Source organism: Cavia porcellus, unplaced genomic scaffold (assembly GCF_034190915.1).
Source record: "Cavia porcellus strain 051 isolate PalLab524CR breed Dunkin Hartley unplaced genomic scaffold, mCavPor4.1 scaffold_17, whole genome shotgun sequence".
Taxonomy (NCBI): Eukaryota; Metazoa; Chordata; class Mammalia; order Rodentia; family Caviidae; genus Cavia; species Cavia porcellus.
Genome location: NW_026947500.1, coordinates 70,971,719 through 70,993,847, shown reverse-complemented (window position 1 = coordinate 70,993,847; position 22,129 = coordinate 70,971,719). Strand labels below are relative to the sequence as shown.

Below are 22,129 nucleotides of genomic sequence, written 5' to 3'. Positions count from 1 at the left end.
CAGGAACGTTTGTCAAGAGAGATCTCAGATCGCTCCTCCTGGTGTGTTAGCACAGTGAGAATGGGGTGTCTGTCCCCGCTCCTGGGTGAGTACAACACAAATGCTCTCTTTTCCCCACACGCTTCCATCCCAGCTTTGTTTCCTGCCCCCAAATTTGTCTCCTCCCCCAGCATTCTGCATGACTGGAAACTCACATTGAGTGTCTTAGAAAGGAGTTAGTTCTCCAGGTAGGCTGAAAGGTAACACCATTAAAAGATGATCCTGGAGCGACTGGAAATTTACAGTGACCAAAAGCAAAACAAAATCTCATATTTTAAACAAAGAAAAAAATAAGATGAATTACTGGCTTCCATGCAAAACTTTAGAAAAAAATAAGAGATATATAGGATCTCTATATAGAGAGAGCAATATGAAACTAAGATATAATTTACAAATGGAAATTTGAAAATTAGATTTTAAAACACAATAGATAAAAACTTTTTTACTACAAAAGACACAGTTAAGAGGGAGAAAGAAGGGTAAGCTCCAGCTGGAAGATATTTGCATACTAAAGATTAAGGTCAGAAGTATATAAAGACCTCCAGAAACTCAGTTAAAAACCAATTTGCAAAGGGCAAAACATATGAAAAATAGTTCACAGAGAAATATATAGAGAACGCAAAAGAGCTCATGAGAAAGTGTTTGAGATCTTAAATCATTTGAAGAAAAGCAAATTAAAACCGCAATGAGAGAAAAGTCTTCAGCAGCCGCCGTCACCCGGCCTCCAGGAGTGAGCACGGAACCTGACAGCTGCACCTTCGGGAACTGCAGCCAGGGACACAAAATGTTACAGTCACACAGGTATCCTGCTTCCAGTAGCTAGGACAGTAAGCCTCCAGATGGCCTTTCCTTGTGGGAAATTCCCAAGTCAACCAAAAGGAAACCTCTTTGCACCAAGGATATAAAAAGGCAATGTTTAACCCCTCTGCCAGAGATCAACCCCAAAGGCAACGGGCTGAATTTACAAACAGTTTAGTTAGTGTAACACTTAGCAGTTACAAACAGTTTAGTTAGTGTAACACTTAGCAGTTACAAACAATTTAGTGAGTGTAACACTTAGCAGTTACAAACAATTTAGTTAGTGTAACACTTAGCAGTTACAATTTAGTTAGTGTAACACTCAGCAGTTACAAACAATTTAGTTAGTGTAACACTTAGCAGTTACAAACAATTTAGTGTAACACTTAGCAGTTACAGTTTAGTCAGTGTAACACTTAGCAGTTACAAACAATTTAGTGTAACAGCAGTTACAATTTAATGTAACACTTAGCAGTTACAATTTAGTTAGTGTAACACTCAGCAGTTACAAACAATTTAGTTAGTGTAACACTTAGCAGTTACAAACAATTTAGTGTAACACTTAGCAGTTACAGTTTAGTCAGTGTAACACTTAGCAGTTACAATTTAGTGTAACACTTAGCAGTTACAATTTAGTTAGCGTAACAGCAGTTACAAACAATTTAGTTAGTGTAACACTTAGCAGTTACAAACAGTTTAGTTAGTGTAACACTTAGCAGTCCCAGGTACAGAGCAAGACACAAAACATTACATAATTGGTTACAAGCACTGAGTCATATATGCAGGCTAGTCTGGAACAGATTTGTTGACACTAAGAAATTATTTATCATAATATAGAGATATTCCAGGAACACTGGGAGGGGGCCTTTATAGGGTGAGCATACTTAAAAGTATCTTTGAGTCACCTCAGGTGGCTCAAGGTTACTTAGACAGATTACTTAGACTCAGTGCGAATCAGAGGCAACCTTGTCCTGGGCCATCACAGCTGAATTATGGAAGGCCTCTTCCCTCCAAATTATACAGAATGGTGGGGGACACTCAGGGTCGAGATGCTGTAACCCAGAATGTTGCAACCTGCTCCAGGCTTTCGCTCTTAGAAGGCATAAAAAGTCATGCAGAAAGAAACAGAGTTTAAGGCTGGGAGATGTCCGGGGTCTCACGAGGAGGTGATGCTCCCCACTGTGTCAGGGATGGGAAACTTTTCCGGAGCCAGAAAACTCGTTAATATTTTTAGCTGCGCAGGCCACATGACTTCTGCCTTTGCTCCCCAGCACCCCGGATCCCCCCCTAGACATTATACAAAAGTAAGGGTACGTGTGTGTGCCAGTAAAACTTTATTGTTAGACAGTCATAGGAAGTGTCTTACAGTCTTACCGCGTCATGAAATGCTGATCTCCTTAGCCCGCAGACCGTGCAAATCACAAGACCACAGTTCGCCTATCCCTGCCCTGAGAATAACATATCTTTTCATAAAAATGATTATGCGTGGTGTCTTTTGCCTTAGAAAAATGACAAAATCATATGATTTACCAGCATTCTGTTTGAATTCTGAAATATAGTGTTTTCAATGTGATTTTTTAATTCACTGTTTATTAGCACATGTTTGCCGTGCACAGTGGTCAGAGCCATCGTGCAGGATTTTTACACGTATGTAACACACACCCAAATTCTTTTGTTTGTCCCCTTCCTCTCTGATCTACTCAACTCTCCTCACCATTTATGAAGGCTCTGTTTCCATTTGTCTTTCATCTCTATTTTTTCTTTACATCTCTTTTCTTTTACACCCCCCCCCGTCTCGTTTCCTTTCCCACTTGAACAAATTATTCCTGCTTCCTAATCTCTACCCTCCACTTTGCTCCCGATTTATACTTTGGGTTTCCCACACAACAGAGATGATGTCACATTTCGACTTGTGCATCTAATTTATTTCACTTAAGATAATGATGTCAAGATGCATCCATTTAGCTATAAATGTCTCAAGTTTATCCTTCTTTAGGGCAGAGTAGTACTTCATTGTACGAACCTCATGGAGGGTTTAGGAGGAGAGAGGTTCATCTCCTGTGGTCCCAGTGACCTTTCTTTGCAGGGTTGGGGTTGAACCCAGGGCCTCCTGGCAGGCAAATGCTCTGTCCCTGAACTCTATTCCCTGCCCCTGTCATATTCTTTGAGAATCTAAATGGATTGTAGACATAACACAGTTCAAAATTATGGAGCTTTCATTTGCCATAAATTCTAGCATTTTAGAGCCAGTGCTGGTCCTGAAAGAAAAATACTTTAGCAATGGACCCTCATGTGGCCAGGTACCAGGAAAGAGCCAGAAGTCCCTTTAGCAGGTGGCTGGCCATTCCAAGCCCGTCAGCCTTGAGCTGGGAAAGTCTGCAGATCTCAGATCTCAGCTTTCTCCCCTGTCCAGGACCATGGCAGCAGGTCCTATGCGGCTAAAAGCACTAAAAATGGCAGAGGATTTAGCTCAGCAGCACCAGCACCTGCGTGGAAAGTGTGAGTCCTGAGTTTGATTCCTGGTGCCAAAGAACAAAGGCATTAAAAACGTGACAAGCTGGCTGAAAATGTGGCACATGTTCAAAATACAAAGACGCCATGCACAATAAAAAACGTGAATAACTTATAAACCATTTTAAATGAATATTTGTTAATAACATAAGCTTAAGAACTGCCACACACATCTTTACTGCATTAGACTACATAACATATATCACTGAAATTAAATTCACTGGATCCTCTTTTCCAAAACACGATTACTAAAACTGTTTGAAAGGCTCCAGGCTGTTCACTTTATGTTTCTGTTGGATTGAAGATCTGGACGGATGGAGTATGGACGAGAGACAGGAAAGTTGGTCACCGAGTGTTACCTTCTGGAGTAAACTGCTGAGTCAGCTGCTGAGTTCTGACAAATTGAAACACACAAAGACAGTCAGAGTCACCAGCTGAGCTTCAGAAGTTTGTGATGCCTCAGTTGGGCTTGTCTTTACGGCCCGCCTGGAGGGGTCTCCGTGAGAGCCAGCCTGCACCCCTAGCCGGGAGCCTCAGCCGTGCGCAGGCAGGGCCCGCGGCAGCCTCCAGCCTCACTGCCCCCTCCTTCTGTTCCAGCTCTCGGCGTCTTGCTGGCCGTGACAGGATCCGAAGCACAAAGTTCTGCAGGTGAGTGTACCCACGGCCAAGGCCAAGGGGAAGCAAGCTGGGGTTTGGGATATTCCTTCCGGGAGGCAGAGGAGCCCGTTCAAAGTGCGACAGACCCGAGACCCGCGTCCGTCTGCAGGCTGTTCCTCCACCCGCACCGCCACAGTCACCGAATTTACACTAGTCAGCTTTCCATTCTTGGACAAAAAAAGCAAAGCCCAGCAAAACAAAGCAGCAAAATTAGTACAAAACCTCAATGCAGGATCCTAGGAAAACAACATTGGCCACCATAGCGTGTCTTGTTATCTTCACAATAGTTGTCCATTCCGTAAAGTACAGCAAAATCAAACCCAAAACAAAACACAATAAAACTAATCAACACAGGATATTGACTAAAGCAAAACAATCAGAACAAAGCAAAATGGCGAAAGCAATATTGAGTTTCAGAGATAGAAGGAAATGCCCATGTTTGCTGTTGCATACAGTCATCCTCCCCAGAGATGCTCAGACCTCCGGCCCCAGGTCAGCGTAATCAACCCGACAGCACAAGCATTTGTGGCTTTAGTGCCTCGGTGGCTAGGACTCAGCTTATGGAGGGAGGCGAGGTTCTCAGCCCGCCTGCCGGCAGGCTCAAAACAACTCCAACTTTTCTCTTCCTGGAAGCCGCGGGCCTTGCACGGCTTACCAGAAAGGCTGGCTGCTTGGCTTCCTCTCGGGTCCTCTGGGACAGGCTTAGTGAGAAAGGATTTGTCTGGACTCACCGTTTCTGAGGTTTGAGTCCGCTGTCAGCTGACTGCAAGGAAAAAACATCAGGGCCGAGGGCCGAGGTGGCAGAAGGCTGCTCTGCTCCTGGCAGCTTGAGATCAGGAAGCAGCAGCCCCCAGAGACATGGGCTGGGGGCCAGAGACAGCTCGGAGGGTCACACTCCCGGGACTCCGTTCCTCTCCGTCGGCCCTGCTTCACACTTGGGTTTGGGATCCCGGAAGCAGAACCTGAACGTGGGCCATTTATCTCATAAGTGGTCTCAGAAAGTACCAGCCGGGAAAGTGACGCAGGAAATGCAGAAAGAAATACAGAGTCCCTCACCCAGAGGGAGCAGAGCCTCGGAGGGGCTCCCCACGGTGGGCAGAGAGGAGATTTACAGGTACGACTTGTATACGGTTTAGCTTTAACCATTGTCAAGTGTGCGGCTCAGTGACGCTCACATCCATCATTATCAGTAATATCCAAAATTTTCTCCCCAAAATGAATTTTTCTATCCACTCAGTATTCCTTTTTCCTATCCCAAACCATTTCTCCTTCCTGTCCTGTGCCTGCAAGTTCTCTAGGGACCTTCTCTGAGTGGAATCATACAGAATTTGTCCCTTTATAACTAGTTTCTTTCCCCAGTCATCATGTCTGCTTTTTGCATGAGCTGGGATTCCATTCCCATTAGAGGCTGAATCATTATGATGGTGCACGCACATCATCCAAGCACTGTGGGAGGCTGAGGCTGGAGGATTCCAAGTTTGAGCCTGGTACGGGCAACTTTAGTGACTTAACAAGACTCTGTCTCAAAATTTAAAAAAAATAAATAAATAAAGGAATTAGGATGCAGCTTAGTGTAAAGACCCTGGGCTCAATTCCAATACCAAAGAGACTGAATGATATTCCATTTCCGAATGGATTACTTTTGGCTATCCATTTGTCAGTCAATGAACACTTCTTCCTTTTGGCTATTCTGAATATTGGTGCCATGCACATGGATATAAAAGCCTCTTCCCTAGCTCGCCTCCGGTTATTTCTGGCTACATATCCAGAAGTTGAATTGCTCAGTCCTACAGGAATTCCGATCTTTAATCTTTTGGGAGAAAGGTGATACCATTCCACGGTGACCGCACCATTTTACATTCCTCCCTGGGCGCTATGTTCCCACTCCTCCACCTCCCCAAAGACCCTGGTTGTTTCTAAATCACAGTGAAGCTGGGTGTATTTACAGAGTGGCTCTTGGTGGCCACGGCTGGCCAGGCACGGTTACGCTGCCAGTGCAAACACCACTGTTCAGCAGTGGGGTGGGCACAGGGGAAGGAAAACAGATGCCCAGAGGACAGTCTTCTGGCCACAAGGCAGATGCTTCGTGACTGTTTCTCGAATGCATGAGTCAGTGAATGGGTGGATTCTTCGTTCCCCGCAGCTCCCTGTCCACCGTGCCCTTCAGATGCCCTCTGCCACAACAGCACCCACTGTGTTTGCATGGAGGGCTTCCAGTCCCATTCGGGGAGGAAATACTTCACTGAGACCAAGGACCAGTGTGAAGGTAAACGGGTTATGAGGTCTCACCTCCATCACTTACGGTGACAAATACGCTGGCCCCCACGTCCCCGCCAGCGTCCCCCACAGTCCAGATAAAGCTCATAACTTATCATAAGCCTGGACCACAAGGGGCAGGCGTTAGCCTCTCAGACGGAGAGTGCAGAGAGGTCACGAGGCCAGGACAAGGGGGATTTAATAGCACGGTGCTCTGGCCTCACCCACACTCTTGTCTGACAGCGTGTTCACTGACTGACTCTGTTCCCTTGAATTCGATTTAACCCGGTACATGATTCAGCAATTAAAACTCCCCCGTGTCTTCCTCCAGGGATCCTGCTAATGCCTCTTTCCCAGCCTCTAAATTACTGGCAGATTTTTAAATGGCATTGCATTGGATGTATAAGCAAGAATCGTATTTTTTTTTGTCTTTTTCCTTTTTATCAGTACCGGGGATCGAACTCACGACTGCCTGCTTGCAAGGCAGGCGCTTATGCCGCTGAGCTAAATCCCCAGCCCCGAATCGTTGTATTTATAATGATGACATCCTATCAAAGAACAGGAGACATTGTTTACTAGACGTATAAATGATGCTGGACAGGAGAGATTCCCCGGTCAAGGGGGAAACGGTGCATTTCTGTGAGAATAAAAAACAATATTTTGTCTTGATTCTCAGATATCGATGAGTGTAAGACCGGGCAGGCACAGTGCAAGGACATCTCCTACTGTAGGAATAAAATTGGTAGCTACGTCTGCAGCTGTCTGGGCCTTCATATCATCTCCTGGGTAGCTAAATACCTTGAATTCAATTATCCAGAATGTTACGGTAAGAATTTCTCAACACTCTTGGCACCATGATAAGGGAAAGGGAGCAGAGTTTGTCACGGCTCCAGGAATACGAGCCGGAGGAAAAGGAAGGGACCCCGCCTCCACCTCACCCCTCACCCGGCCGTGCTTGGCGGTCTTTTCCTGAGAGACACCGTCACAGCGTCAGTAACTGCCCCTGTGTGTGCGCCTCGCGGCCTGAGTCACTCCCCTGAGCTCCCAAAGTTCAGCTCTCGTGTTTTTAAAACTTGCGTATCTCTTTACCTCTTGCTGATCTTACATTCAATTTCTGTGATGCTCAATTTTTACGCCAAGACTCACGAGTTCACACCACACGTTTGATTCCAATCCAACACCGAGATTTGATTTAGCCTCTTTTCCTTGTCTATCATATTTCCCTCCAATAATGAGAAATACACATTACTCAGAATCCACAGTGATAGGATTATGTCCTAAAGATGAGAAGTATAAAACAAAAGCGGCCTTTATTCTGAGAACATGGAGAGAGATGACCGGCACCCCTGACCACTGGAGTCCAGCAATCTCTCCAGTGGACACGTGGTGGGGGGGTATGCAAGTAGCCTCAGTGTGGGGTGGAACCTAAGGGGGCATCAGGGATGCACGGGGAGCCCATTGGTCCTGGTTTGGCGCCACAGGTAAGTTCCCAGGGGCGGGAAGATGGCGCCACAGGTAACTTCCTAGGGGCAGGGGAGATGGGGCTTCCTGCTTCTGGGTGAGGCTTTCCTGGCTACAGTGTCCTGTCTGGGCCAAAACCCTTTCAAATCCCGTCTTATGATTATTATGAAAAGGGGTGAAGATTTCTCTCTTTAACCACTTCCTGCTGGCAGGGGGCGCTGTACTGGGGTCTAGGGGAGTCGATGGGATGAAGGTTGATGCCCAGGTAGACGCTGGTGCCAGGTGTTTTAGCCAGGACAACTTCACTGGTGAATGCACGTATGTTAGACTGGAAAAAAAAGAGACATGATGTTATGAGGAGACATGGCACTGTCATATTTAAGGACCCAGGTGAGGTAGAGGGAAAGGTGTCTTTGATTTAGACATGTCATTATATCAGGATGACGTTGAGGTAGGATCACTGTCAAGGTGACGTACAATTCTGAAAAATAAGTGTGAGGTTAGGAGGAGTGATGTTTTGAGAGGTGATTACTCCCCCATCTGCAAGCATAAAAGTTAACACGGTAGGTGTGTAAAACTTGTCTCCAGTCCAGGAGTTTAACTAGAAAAAATAGGGGGAATAGGGAAGGCGGTGGCTGTACCAGTATAGGGAAGGTCAGGGCTTAGGCTTGCAGGGATGTCACGTTTAACCAGACAGCTGAGGGTAGAAAGAACCACGACAGTCATCACATAGAACATTATGAAGATTATCTTACACATGATGTGGGAGTCTTTAGGAAAGACTGTCAAGAGTCCTGTTGTAAACATGACAATTAATAGAACATAAGAAATTAGGAACCAAAGTGGATAACAAAACATGACTTAGTCTATTAACTGTGGCTGTGAGGCCTTCATAAGATGGAGACGGGTGGGCGAGGAAGATGAGGTGACCACTCAGAATGATCAGATTTGGGGCTGGGAGGGCACCTCTTAGCCTGAGGGATGTGAAACCAGGATGCGAGTCCAGCAACTTTGACCGCTGTCCTGGAATGATTTGTTGTAATGGAGCTTTAGCAAATATATCAGCAGTCTCCCTGGTTGTGTGAAAGGCTTTTACGTATCCTGAAAAAGTATAAACAAAGGGAGAAGACAAAATGTATTTATCAGCCTTGACCAGGGTTGCCTGAGAAATTGGTAAATAGGAAGGGAAGGGGCTGGTCTTACATCACTGAGGAGAGGTTTACTAGTGAAGCTGTTGAGGCCTCAGTGTGTCTAAGTCAGCCTGCATAAAAGGCATTTTAAGATTTAGGACCTGCATGAATTAGGCCCTGTTTGTAAATGGCATAGGTTGACCATCAATACCTCATCAAGGACTTAATATAGCAGCCTGAAATCTCAGGAAGAACTCTGTGTATATGGCCTCTATGTCCACAAATACAGAAAATTGTCTTACCTGAGACTTGAGTGCGACTTGGACTCTGAGACGGACACCTTAAAGGGGGCTGCTGGCCCTGAACCCCCCTCAGTCTTCAGCAGCAATTTTTGTCAGCGATGAATCTGGCAGTGTCAACATTTCCTGTGAGGGCTAGAAGTTAGGATGGCTTACCCACTCTCTGGTGGCTAGGACAGTCCAGCAGCCCTGGAGTAAGGTCTCAAAGAATGCCAGGATGGGGCATTTTGTTGCCCAGTGTCTTCTGCTGCATTTGAGCGTGGTCCATGGGGGGGCAGGCAGCTGCACCTCATGTAGATTCACCTGTCTCAGAGCTCCAAGTGTCACAAGTGTTAAAAATATGAAAAAGCATATTAAGATCTCTCTAAGGTTTGAAGGTGAAGTTTTGCCTGTTTGTTTGGGATTTGGACTACGGTAGAATTAAGTAAGTATGCAGGAGTTTAATATTGGCATTTTAGATCAGAGAGCAGGCTTTATCTGGATGGCATATCGCTTTTAGGGTGTTGCGTGGAATTACATATTTAACAAAAAAGGCTTTAGTCTGCCCTCCCCCTTTTGGTGTATAATCTCATTTTGTTGGAAACATTTTGCAGTAAAGGTTTACCAGTCTTATGAATAAATCTATCAAAACTGATCTAATACTGTCAAATTTTGAACACATTTACTTTTTTTAAAACCTGTTATTTGCAGTAGTATGAACCAAGACAAATAAAATTTTTGTTTTAGACAATATTAAAACTTTTAACAAAACCCTTGTCTCAGAACAGAGCTAGTGGTTTCCAGCAAAAAGGAATTTATAACCTTAGTTGTTAAACAGGAGATTGCTGAAGGCTTTGAATGATAAACAAGGCTAGTAAAATTATCAGGTGGCCAATAACCTTGATTAAATGGTTTGAGAATTGTAATAAAAAAATAGCATCTTTTTTTTTTGGTCTTTTTCCTTTTTATCGGTACCAGGAATCAAATTCATGACTGCCTGCTTGCAAGGCAGGCGCTTATGCCGCTGAGCTAAATCCCCAGCCCCAAAAATAGCATCTTTTGAGCAGAACCGAACTGTAAAAAAAAAAAAGCATGCCCGGGCCGAGCCACTGAGCTGCTGTTTTGTGGCATGCCAGCAGAGCACGCCCAGCGTGGGGTGGGGTGAGCATCGGGATGTAGCGTGCAGGGGTGGGCTGGGATGGCGCATGTGGAGGGGCTGGGAGGTGGCCCGATGCAGCGTGCTAAGCTGGACGTGCTCGCAGGGTGCAAGGATTAGAAAGTCAATTTAGGAACACAGCTGGGTTTTTATTAGCCTCCTGGACCTGTTGTAAAAGTTTGTTATAGTTTGTTATAGTTTGTGAGCAATCTTATTAAGGCCCACAATCAGACACTCAATCATCTTATGTAATTTTGTTGAACCTTGTCCATTTTGATAGTTCCAGTTAGGATCCTGCTCTGGCCCAGGGTCGTTGTCAGCGGTGTTTGCCTTACGCCTGCGGTCAGCTTCTTCTCAAGCTGCCTGCCACAGCTGATTTCGCTCTTGTGAGCTGAGAGTGGTATCACATAAACATCCTTAAAATATAAATCATAACAATTAGTAATGAATTCAAATTGCCTGATATAATTCTGTGGGGCAACAGAGAAGCTACCTAATTTATGGGCAATCTGGGATAGATCAGAAAGGGAAAAAGGCACATGGATGTTGACACGTCCCTCAGGGCCAGCTTGCTCCCAAAGTGGTAGCAGAGCCTGAGGAGAAGATGCCGGAGCAGAGGGCCTTTGGGCAGCCAGCCGTCCAGTAGGCGCGTGTGAGCAATCATCTGTAGAGGGCCTACAGAGCTGCTGCCGGTCACCCTGGGAAACACAGGCAGATGGCGTCTCACTGTGTGCCGTGCAGCTAGAGGACTGCTGTCCCCAGCACAGTGAAGCATCATGTGCACTGCAACAGGGCGGCTGTTGCTGTTCACAAGAGGAGCCACAAGGGGGCGCCCGTTGACCGTGAGGTCCGTCCCAAGATGGCGGCGCCCTGTCACGTGGTGGAGGGTTGCAGCATGGCGACTGTTCCCAGTGCAAGCTGGGACAATCACGTGGCTTGCCAGAAGGGCACAACGACCGAGATCGGGTATGGTGGGTGGCGAGAATGCTGCAGAGGGCAGAGTAGAGCTGCTGGGAGAGGTATGGGTCCCGGAAGGCGGAGAGGGAGGCAATCGCACGGCGGGAGGTAACTGCAATGCTTTGGGACCAGAGCTGCCGAGACAATCAGGGAGAGGGGAGGGGAGGGCGGTCCAGCGGGAGGTAACAGCAGGAACGAGTTTGGGGGTAGGCAGGCGGCGGCCAGGAAAAGACCGGGGGAACATCGTCAAGCGAATCCTGAGGGCAGGACGGAAAAGTTTGCAGCACGGTAGAGTTAGCTAAAAGTATCTGGGCAGGAGCACAAGACTTAATGAGAGACAGCGTGTGCTCAGAACAAGGAAGGCCTGAATCTAAGGGAGTGCTAATAACTTGTCACCAGCCTGACAGAAATCATACAAACTCCTGAGAATGCAGGGGCCAAACGGTCCTTCCCTGGGCCAACGATCGCCGCTAAGTGGGTAGGTTGGCCAGACCTCCCGGCAGTAAAAAGTTAATTGTCTAGTCTTTATGGTACTTTTAATCTTAAGAGTACGTAAATTGGAAATTAGGCATTGTAAAGGCATCTTTTGGGAGTTAGAAAATACGTTCCCCATGACTGATTCATGTCGATGTCGCTCCCGGCCGGCAGGAAGGACACACGACAAAGTCTGGCAGTGGACAACCTTTTCTTTTATTTTCCTTCTCCGTACAGCCTGCCCTGGGATCGCTCCCAGCCGAAGCCTCCTTTGGTCCGCTCCCCGCGGCTCCTTTTGGGCTTCTACTTCCGGGCTTCTTCTTCCCCCCCAGGGGTGGCACCAGTATATATACGGATACAGTGTCCAATCATGTTAAAGTGAGCAAGGCAAGCTGATTGGCTAACATCATCAGTTGCCAGGCAGACTATATTGTTGAGCGGGTTGCTTACGCGGTAAGCAGGAAACTAACGTGCTCGATGGGAGGGGCAATCTACCTCAGGCTTTACTCTTTACTACAGGCCTCACGTCCGCCAAGTGAGGCGACCGGGCTCGGGGCTGCGGCTCCCAACATCTCCCCCTTTTTTATTTTTTATGAATGTGCGCATCGTAGCCCTTTCTGGACTGGGTGCAGAGGCTTATGCCCTATGCGTAGGCCCACCGTAGGTCCTTGGCTTAGACCCTGGTCGGCCGTCCCATGGTCTGCCAAGGCCCTGAGGCCCTCGTCCTTTTTCTAGGGCCAGGCACAAACTGGACGGAACCTGGATGCACACAAGCTTGCACTCATTTTCTCTCCGTAAAGAAATCCCCTCGGAGAGAAATTCAGACCTGGGCAGCATCTAACAGTCCAGCGGCTTACGTGCAGGATGGGGTAGGGCCTGGCTTAGGTTGAGTCGCACCGGGGGAGTACGCTCTTACCCGTCATTGACTCTCCTACCCAGCTATGTCATAATTTTTTAGAGGAGGAGTGTGGGAAGCTCACCACCCCTAGACTCGGTCGTAGGCTAGGCGAGCGAGCCATGCATATGCCTGAGGATCTTCTTGTCCATTTCGGGCTACCGCTATTTCTATTCATCTTGTTGGTTGGTCTGTGATGGATCTCCGGTAGGGCAGGTCTGATCTTTAGTCGAGGGCTTTGTCGCCCGTGTCAGTCTCTCCGGTACCCACAGTGGTTCTCGTCCCGATTCCTGTGGGAAAACACAAACCGCGCCTCGGTTCCAGCTGACCACTGGATCCGGGCCCATCCATTGTCCTGTTAGGACATCTTTCCACTTCACCCACCCTTTATGGTTGGGGGAAGGGTTGCAGTGCTCCACGGCTGGGGAGCAATTATCATTATTTAAATTTTAAAAATTGTGTGTGAATAGTGCCATGGATAATCGTGCCTTTGGGGCCAGGCCTTGGCCTACTCCCCCTTTTTGTTTTTGTAAAATTTCTTTGAGGCTTCTATGACCCTCTCAATGATTCCTTGACCTTGGGGATTGTATGGGATACCATGTTTTAATTGAACCTCTATCATTTTGCAGAACTCATTGAAGGCTTTGCCTATATAGGCTGGTCCATTATCAGTTTTTAATATTTTTGGTTTGCCCCATGCGGCCCAAGCCGCCAGGCAATGATTGATCACATTAGACACTTTTTCACCTGTTTCTGCTGTTGCGAATATGACGTGAGAACAGGTGTCTGTGGAAACATGAACATATTTAAGAGTCCCAAACTCCTGTATATGTGTGATGTCTATCTGCCAAACATCACCAGGGATCAAACCTCGAGGGTTTACTCCCATCGGTATGGCAGGTTTGTATGTGGCACAGGAGTCACATAGTCGCACGATATCTCGTGCATCTGCTCTGGAAACATGGAAATGGTTTGCTAGTGTCCTGGCATTGACATGAAACTTATCATGGAAGGCACGGGCTCGCTCGATTGGTGTTAGTAAGGTAAAAATCCATAACGGGTGAGTGGCAGTGTCAGCAGCCGCATTCCCCTGTGCCATGGGCCCCGGCAGGGATGTATGTGCTCTTATGTGGGTGGTGAAGACCTTATGGTGTCTGTTCTGAAGCAATGTCTGGATAGACAGGAACAGCCCAGCCACTGTGGAAGTGGATCTAATTAAACCGGCAGTCTCAAGCACTTGCATAGCATTGACCACATACCTAGAATCGGAGACAATATTAATGGCTTCTGAGAACCGTTCAAGAATCATTTTAACGATCTGCAGTTCTACCACCTGAGGCTGATCAGGTTCAAATTGTATGGTAACCGGGGGCTTGCCTAGGATCACATAGGCGCCTATCCCCGTCTTGGAGCCATCTGTGTATATTGTAGTTGCTGGGACTAATGGCTCAGAGGCAGTAACCTTTGGAAAAATTATAGGGTGCTGAGTGACAAATGACAAGATAGGGTCTTTAGGGTATTGATTGTTTATATCCCCATGGAAAACACATCTCAGAATGGCCCATGTATCTATGCAGGCAGCCAGGGTCTTGATCTGGCTGGCGGTATAGGGTACTCGGATGGCTTGTGGTCCTGAGCCAAAATGTTGGACAGCTCTATCATGCGCTTCAAGGGCCAATGAAGCGACTGCCTCCGGGTAATGCTCTATGACTTTTGCAGGTGAGACCTTAGGGTGTATCCACAGTAATGGTCCTTTCTGCCAAATCACCGCTGTGGGCTGTAGACTAGTCTGTAGCAAACAGACATCAAAGGGTCGCCCTGGTTCAATTCTGTGTAAGGTAGCCCCACCTAAGGCTTTTTCCACTCTCTGTAAGGCAGCTCTTGCCTCAGGAGTGAGCCTCCTGTGGGAGGCTATATCTGGGTCTCCCTTTAGAAGGTCGAACAGGGGTTTGAGATCTGAATTTGGTATATGTAAATATGGCCTAATCCAATTAATGTCTCCCAATAGCTTTTGCATGTCATTTAGGGTCCTAACGCCATCCGTCCTAATGGTGACCTTCTGTGGAGAGACTAGCATAGGGGAGATTTTCGCGCCTAAGTAGGTCACCATTTTTTCTCCCTGAATCTTGTCGGGGGCAACATGCAGATTAGCTTGTCTCAGGGCCTCGACCAACTGGCCGAGCATATTATTTAGCATGTCTGGGTCCCTGCCGCTGAGCAAAAGGTCGTCCATGTAATGCACACATCTTATCTTGGGAAAGGATTTCCGTAGGGGGGCCAGTAGGGAATCAAGGTAAATCTGACACATAGTGGGACTGTTGGCCATACCTTGGGGCAGCGTTATCTACTCGTATCTGAGATCAGGGCTTTCTTGGTTAATGGTGGGTAAAGTAAAGGCGAACCTATGAGTGTCCTCTGGATGCAGGGGGATTGAGAAGAAACAGTCTCTAAGATCTATAACATAAACTGGCCAGGACTGAGGGATGGCTGAGAGAGCTGGCAGCCCCCTCTGGACCGCCCCCAGGGACTGCATCTGCGCGTTGACCGCCCTTAGATCATGGAGCAGCCTCCACTTGCCAGACTTTTTCTTAATTATAAAAATGGGGGTGTTCCATGGGGAGGTTGACGGCTTAATGTGTCCTAATCTAAGTTGTGTACTGACTATTTCTGACAAGGCTAATAGCTTCTCCTTAGGCAGGGGCCACTGAGGTACCCAAACCGGATCATTTGACCTCCAGGTGATTTTGATCGAAGTGGGTAGGAGAGCTTCTTCAGCGGCCCCTAAGAAAAACCCAGCCCTTGCCTACCTTTTTTGTTCTCTACTGGTATTGGGGATGTCCGACCCTGCAGGGCATTGCCCAAGCCTTTGCCGGGGGTATATCCCTGGTTCCTGAGTATATCCTTAGCCTGGGGGGAGCAGTTTGACGTAAGCGTGACATCCATCTGAGTGAGGATGTCCCTTCCCCATAGAGACACTGGCAACTGCAACACAAATGGTTGGAAATGGCCCTGATGACCCTCCTCATCGCACCAGAGCAGGGTTGAAGCACTAACCTGAGGAGCTGACATCATCCCCAGGCCCTGCAGCGTGTTATCTGCAGTGTTGGTGGGCCAGTTGGAGGGCCAATCCTTTCTAGAGATAATGGAACGGTCAGCTCCTGTGTCTAGGAGCCCTGTTATATTCTTGCCATTGACCTTAAGTGAGAGCATGGGCCTTTTATCAAGTATTATATGGAGTCCCTCGAAGACTTCCCCTGAGGAACCGAAACCTTGACTTTCTCTAATTTTCTGCTTTGAGGGGAATCTCTTGTGGAGACTGGGGAGCAGCAAGAGCTGCGCTATCTTGTCTCCTTTATTGATTACCATAGTACCCACAAGAGATTGAACCATAATTTTAATGTGTCCTGTGTAGTCTGAGTCTATGACCCCCGGGACTACTATGAGACCCCGAAGGGCCGTGGAGGATCTCCCGATCACCAGACCCACGGAATTTTCGGGTAACGGTCCCTTAAAGGTGGTTTCAACCACTCGAACACCCATATCAGGCACTAATATAAGTCTGGAGGCGACACTGAGGTCCACACCTGCTGACCCAGGGGTGGCCCTTGTTGAAGGCTGCCACCCTGAGCTGTCCTGTCTCTGGGGCGGGGGCCCGCCTGTGAAGGGGGCCCCCTCTGGCCGTTTTTTGGCTCTCTAGCATCTCGTCCACAAATACGGTTGCCCTGAGCATCAAAGACCGACCTACACTCCTCAGCTTTGTGTGATCCCCTCTTGCATCGCCCACAAACATATGGTTCTTCATTCCTAGGGCGAGGCCTAGCATCTGCATTGTTTGGGCAATGACGTTTAATGTGTCCTGGCTCCCCGCAGGCAAAACACCCTTTAGCCTTACATTCCCCTTCTAACCCGCGAGGTCCCCTCTGCTGTACAGCCGCGGCCAGGAGAGCAGCCACTCCCGAGTTGGAGAGCGGCCCCCCTATCTCTCTGCATATCCTAATCCAGGCGTTGAGGTCCTTGTTCTTATGAGGAGCTATCGCTGCCTTGCACTCCTTTGTACATTGCTCAAAAATCAGCTGCCTTACCAGCGGTCGAGCCACTCCCGGATCAGAAAATATCTTATCGGCAGCATCTTGCAATCGGGCCACAAAGTCAACAAATGGCTCTGTGGTACCCTGAATTATTTTTGAAAGACACAAGGAGGCTGTTCCGGCACCACTTACCTGCTTCCAGGCGCGGAGCCCTATGGCGTTGATTTGTTCATAGACAGCGCCGGGGAACTGAGTCTGATCATCAGCGTGCCGACCTTCTCCCATAAGCATTTCCTTGTTCCACCCCCGGTTTCCCCGACTGGCGTTTCTCTCAGCCTGCTCTGCAGAGAACTCTGTGTACCAGGCTCGCCAATCCAGGTAACTACCCGAGGGCAGACACGCCTTTGCCAGCTGAATCCAGTCCGCGGGGGTGAGGGGCCCAGAAGACAGGTTCTCCAGCATGGCAATGGTGTAAGGCGCAGTCGGCCCAAAGGTTGTAACTGCATTTTTAAGTTCTCTAATCTGCTTTATCTCAAAAGGCTCCCATGCATTACGTCCCTGGCCCATAGCTACTTGTACAGGAAATATCCCGTAGGGGCCACTATCTATCCCAGGTGGTGGATGTACCTCATGAGACAAACGTCCCCCCTGCCAAAGCCGCCTGTAAAAATACCGACCCGCCGGCGGCGGAGCATAAGACGGCGGCCATGATTGGGCGGAAAATGGGGGCCCGTGCATCACTTCCTGTTCTGGCGAAGGGGAAGGGAGCTCCCGGGCGGCCGCCTCGCGGCGAGGGATCGCCTCCGGGAACAGCCCCCAAGGTGGGGCGGAAGGCTTCGCCTCCCTCTCGCGCCGGGGAGCGCTCAGGAGCTCCCTACTCCTCCGCAGACCAAGTTGAGCGGAGCGCAATTCACGGCGCAACGCTGGGAAAGAACCCTGCGACTCCTTATCGAGCGACTTAGGCTCCTGACAGCTGGTCTCTTTGGCCTCCTTGCCATTCAACTTTCCCTCGTCCTCGGAGTCAGACGACTCCGAGGCTAGAGCCCCGTCCTCCTCCTTAGCATCCTTGTTCCCCTTGACGGACCCCTCTCGGGAGCTCCCTGACTGGGCCTGCTCAGATACCCTGCGTACTTTTGTAAGCTCTTGAGAGCTTTCTCCACAACCACCCTCGCTCTTAGTGTTGCTACCTAGCATGTTTCCCATCTTTTAATATGTTACTCACCGCGTGAGGCCCAAGGAATCCGCCACTTACGCGTGAGCCTGAGGGGAGTCTAAAAGCCCTGTAGGTGCGCGCCACCCAGAGCCCAGGCTTATCCCCAACTCACCTGTCTCGCAGCTCTGTACTGGAGCGTTGTCCGCTGTCACGTCTCGGGGGTGATCAGTCCCCGTACGGGCCACCAAATGTCGATGTCGCTCCCGGCCGGCAGGAAGGACACACGACAAAGTCTGGCAGTGGACAACCTTTTCTTTTATTTTCCTTCTCCGTACAGCCTGCCCTGGGATCGCTCCCAGCCGAAGCCTCCTTTGGTCCGCTCTCCGCGGCTCCTTCTGGGCTTCTACCTGGCTTCTTCTTCCCCCCCAGGGGTGGCACCAGTATATATACACGGATACAGTGTCCAATCATGTTAAAGTGAGCAAGGCAAGCTGATTGGCTAACATCATCAGTTGCCAGGCAGACTATATTGTTGAGCGGGTTGCTTACGCGGTAAGCAGGAAACTAACGTGCTCGATGGGAGGGGTAATCTACCTCAGGCTTTGCTCTTTACTACAGGCCTCACGTCCGCCAAGTGAGGCGACCGGGCTCGGGGCTGCGGCTCCCAACAGATTCAGGCAAGAAGTAAGCCGGTGGTCCAGAGAACAAGCTGTCACTTGTTTGTGGCACCACACAGTGGCTAAAGTTCCAAAAACTCGTAAATTCCAGTCGTCACTGAGAGATTTACGAGTAGAGCCCGCGTGGGGTCAGTAACAGTTTTGCCCGTGACAGCTCGAGGCTTTAAGGGAAGTGAGGTGGTCCTCCCAGTGTGGGCAGTCCAGAAATCTCTGCTTTGGGCTATCCAAACCCAAAGAACGTGAGAGATTTTAGAGTTTGGACACAGGTTTGCCCAGAAAGAACCCTGCCCTGGGCGGTCCTAAGGACGTGAAAATGCACAGACCCACGCAGACGGGGAGAAAACTCCACCAGGGCTGCCCAGCGCCAAGAGTTCCCTGGAGAGTGCTCACCTGAAATCAATCTGGCTGATGCTGAGTGCAGGCGGCTGGCGACAAGTCAAACAGCTCTCGGGAGATGAAAAAGTGCAGAATTAATCCAGGATGTTATCCGGTTCGCAAATCGGCTGGGGACTCAACCTGGGTGTGTCCCTAGAGTCAATCACCTGCTGATCGAGTCACGGCACCAAATGATAGGATTATATCCAAAAGATGAGAAGTATAAAACAAAAGAGGCCTTTATTCTGAGAACACGGAGAGAGATGACCGGCACCCCAGACCGCTGGTGTCCGGCTTTCTCTCTGGTGGACACGTGGTGGGGGGGTATGCAAGTAGCCTCATTTTGGGGTGGACCCTAAGGGGGCATCAGGGATGCACGGGGAGCCCACTGGTCCTGGTTTGGTGCCACAGGTAAGTTCCCAGGGGCAGGAAGATGGTGTCACAGGTACATCCCTAGGGGCGGGGGAGATTGGGGCTTCCTGGTTCCGGTTGAGGCTTTCCTGGCTACAGTGTCCTATCTGGGCCAAAACCCTTTCACACAGCATGTTGTCCTGGTTACTTTCTTTGTTGCTGGAAGAAAATACCCAACACCCACACCGTGAGGAGGACAGGCTTACTTTGATTCACGGTTTGTAGAGGTCTCCGTCCACTGGTGGCTGGCTGCAAGGCAGGTCAGCACGGAAGAGGAGACACAGCTCATGGCCGGGCAGGCAGAGAGGAGACAGGAGACGGAACCTTCCAAGCCACGCTCCAGAGAGGCCCGACTCTCCCAACCGGGCTTCACCCTCCATGTCACATGTAGCTATAAATTCATCAGCAGACAGATCCACTAATGAAGGTTGCACACCCATCAGTACAATGCCCTCCAAAAGCCCGCCCTGTGAGCACAGGAGGCACCATAATGTTCACACGTATGTCTAATGCTCCACATGTGGGAATACGGATGGCATCTACTCAGCTCCACAGCGCTGCAGCTCAACACCTTCCTGCTTTTCAGAGGTCAGCAGCCGAGGCCTGGCTTACGTGATTCTCCTGCATCTCAGCCCCTCACACCCACAGTCAGGGACTATGCAGAGCCACCGCTTCAGGCCAAGCCTCGATGAGGGAGAAGAGCCACTTCCACATTCCCCCAGGTGACTGCTGAGATGCAAGGATGGCCTCACGGAGACCAGGACAGAGATGGAGTCGCGGTCACTGAACCGCAAAGTTGCTGCTGTGACCCCGGAAATGAGAAGGGACCAGGCAGGACTCTGCCCCGGGACCTCCAGGGAGCACAGCCTGCTGACGCTTTGAATTCTCAGTTCAAGCATCCAGAATGATTAAGAAAATGCATTTTCTTGTTTTCACTCAGTGTGTGTTATAAAGCAATCTCATTTACACTTTGTGATTATTAACGCATGTAAAATGCCTGAAAACTCACAGAAAGGTCAATATTACAGCTATTACACCCTACAGGTGCGTTCAGAAGCTACCTTAAACAAGATGGTGTACATAGAAATAAACTTTAGATACCCTGATGTGTAGATAGTTGCTTCCCTATTAATTTATTTAATGCTCATTTACTTGGAAAACCTGCTCTTTTATTTGTAACATTTTTATTTTTTCTTAAATTTCAGTTCATCAGTACACGTGTGTAGTACACAAGTTTACACACTTAAAGACGTCCCGTTTCCTTTCCCTCCCTCCTCCCCTCCATCCACACACACCTCTCCTGGTCACTTTGGCTTGTTGATTTAGTTTGATTTAGTTTAGTTTAGCTCAGTGTGGTGTAATTCAGTTCGGGGACACACTTTTGTGGTACGTACTGCTCCTTGTGTGGGTTGGGAAGGGACATAACACAGCTGTCCAGTTACCTTTCCCAACACCCAAAGGTAAAAGGCATTACTTAGCAATGTGTAGATGTTTCAGTCCATAATCGGCTGGACTCCAGGCCGGCGGCGTGGCAGAGGGCCACGGTGGAGGGAAAAGAGTCACAGGCCGCAGAAGACCACAAAAACAAGAGGCAAGAGAGAAACCGGACTCTGCCGGCTGCCCCCAGAGCAGCTGTAACGCTCTCACCCCTAATCCCACCCAGAACTGTGACAAACCAATCAGTGGCCTGATTTACTAATCACACCCTCAATCCCAGCATCCCACGCTCCAGGTTCAGCCATTTCTGAAAACGCCCCAGGACTGCATGACACCGTGGGGGCATCTAGACACCAACCGTAACCAAACCTCATTTATTTTTTCATCCCCAATCCCTCCCATCTTCCCCTGTCCCTCCAGCTCTTGTTCATCTTCCTCTTTGGGAAAGATCTATCTCCCTGCTTCCCTCTAGATTGTATTTTTACTTTAGGTTTCCCTTAACCTTGACGTGTTGGGGATCTGTCGGATACATCCAGGTCATCTCATCCTATTTAATAAGAGGATTAATTGCAATCAATTGACTACTTACTTGTATTTGTTTGCTTAATGAACATCCTGCCAGAGTTTGAATTCCATTAAGAAATATCACTGAGACAGACAGACAGACAGATTAAGTAGATTAATGGGGGCCAGGGATTTAGCTCAGCAGCATGAGTACCTGCTTTGCAAGCACGAGGTTGTGAGTTCAATCCCTGATACCAAAAAAAAAAAAAAAGCTTAAAAAAAAGTAGTTGGATGGATGGATGGATGGACAGAGGTTTATCTTGTGCCTGGTTTTGAATAGCTCCTTGTACTGGTTGGTTTTCCTATTAGTAGGACAAAATATTTGACTCCCACATCCCAAAGGAAGGCAGATTTATTCCGGCTCATAGTTCCAGAGACTGCAGTCCATGGTCAGCCAGCTCCAACGCAAAAACATCATGGTCAAGCAAAATCGCTCAACTCCCAGTACTGAGAATTAGAAATCAAGGGAAGAGCCCCAGGGATGGGCTGAGACTCACCCAGAAGTGCGATCCCTATCTCCTGGTGTCTCTCCAGCCGGTCATGTTGACAGTCAAGATCAACTGTCCCTGCTCAACAAATGCTTCTGATGGAATGATTCAGCTAGAAATCGCATGCTAATTCCCTTTTAAAAGTCTACTGTAAGGTCAGAGGTGTAGCTCAGTGGTAGGGCGCTTGCTGAGCTCATGTAAGACCTTTGGTTCAGCATCTAGCATTGCAAAAAACAAAAGGTTCTGTTGCAGAATACGTTTCGGAGGTTTTAAAGGGCAGCTAGGATGGGCTGCAAAGCATCGGGAACAGATCCAACTTGAGGGTGGTGGAAGCATGGGCGTGTTTTCTCCACAGCTCACCTAACGGCTAACTTTCTTTCTCAG

General features: G+C 48.6%; 1 protein-coding gene across 1 annotated transcript in view; it reads left to right on the top strand.

Moving 5' to 3' along the window:
• Positions 1–22,129, top strand: part of LOC100727811 (putative adhesion G protein-coupled receptor E4P) — a 53,386-nt gene continuing 31,257 nt past the window's right edge. Inside the window, exons 1-4 of the mRNA XM_063228726.1 lie at positions 1–85; positions 3,946–3,996; positions 6,149–6,271; positions 6,938–7,087. Coding sequence (XP_063084796.1) covers positions 61–85; positions 3,946–3,996; positions 6,149–6,271; positions 6,938–7,087 — 349 coding nt within the window. The 5' untranslated portion in view covers positions 1–60. The remainder of the gene's footprint in view (positions 86–3,945; positions 3,997–6,148; positions 6,272–6,937; positions 7,088–22,129) is intronic.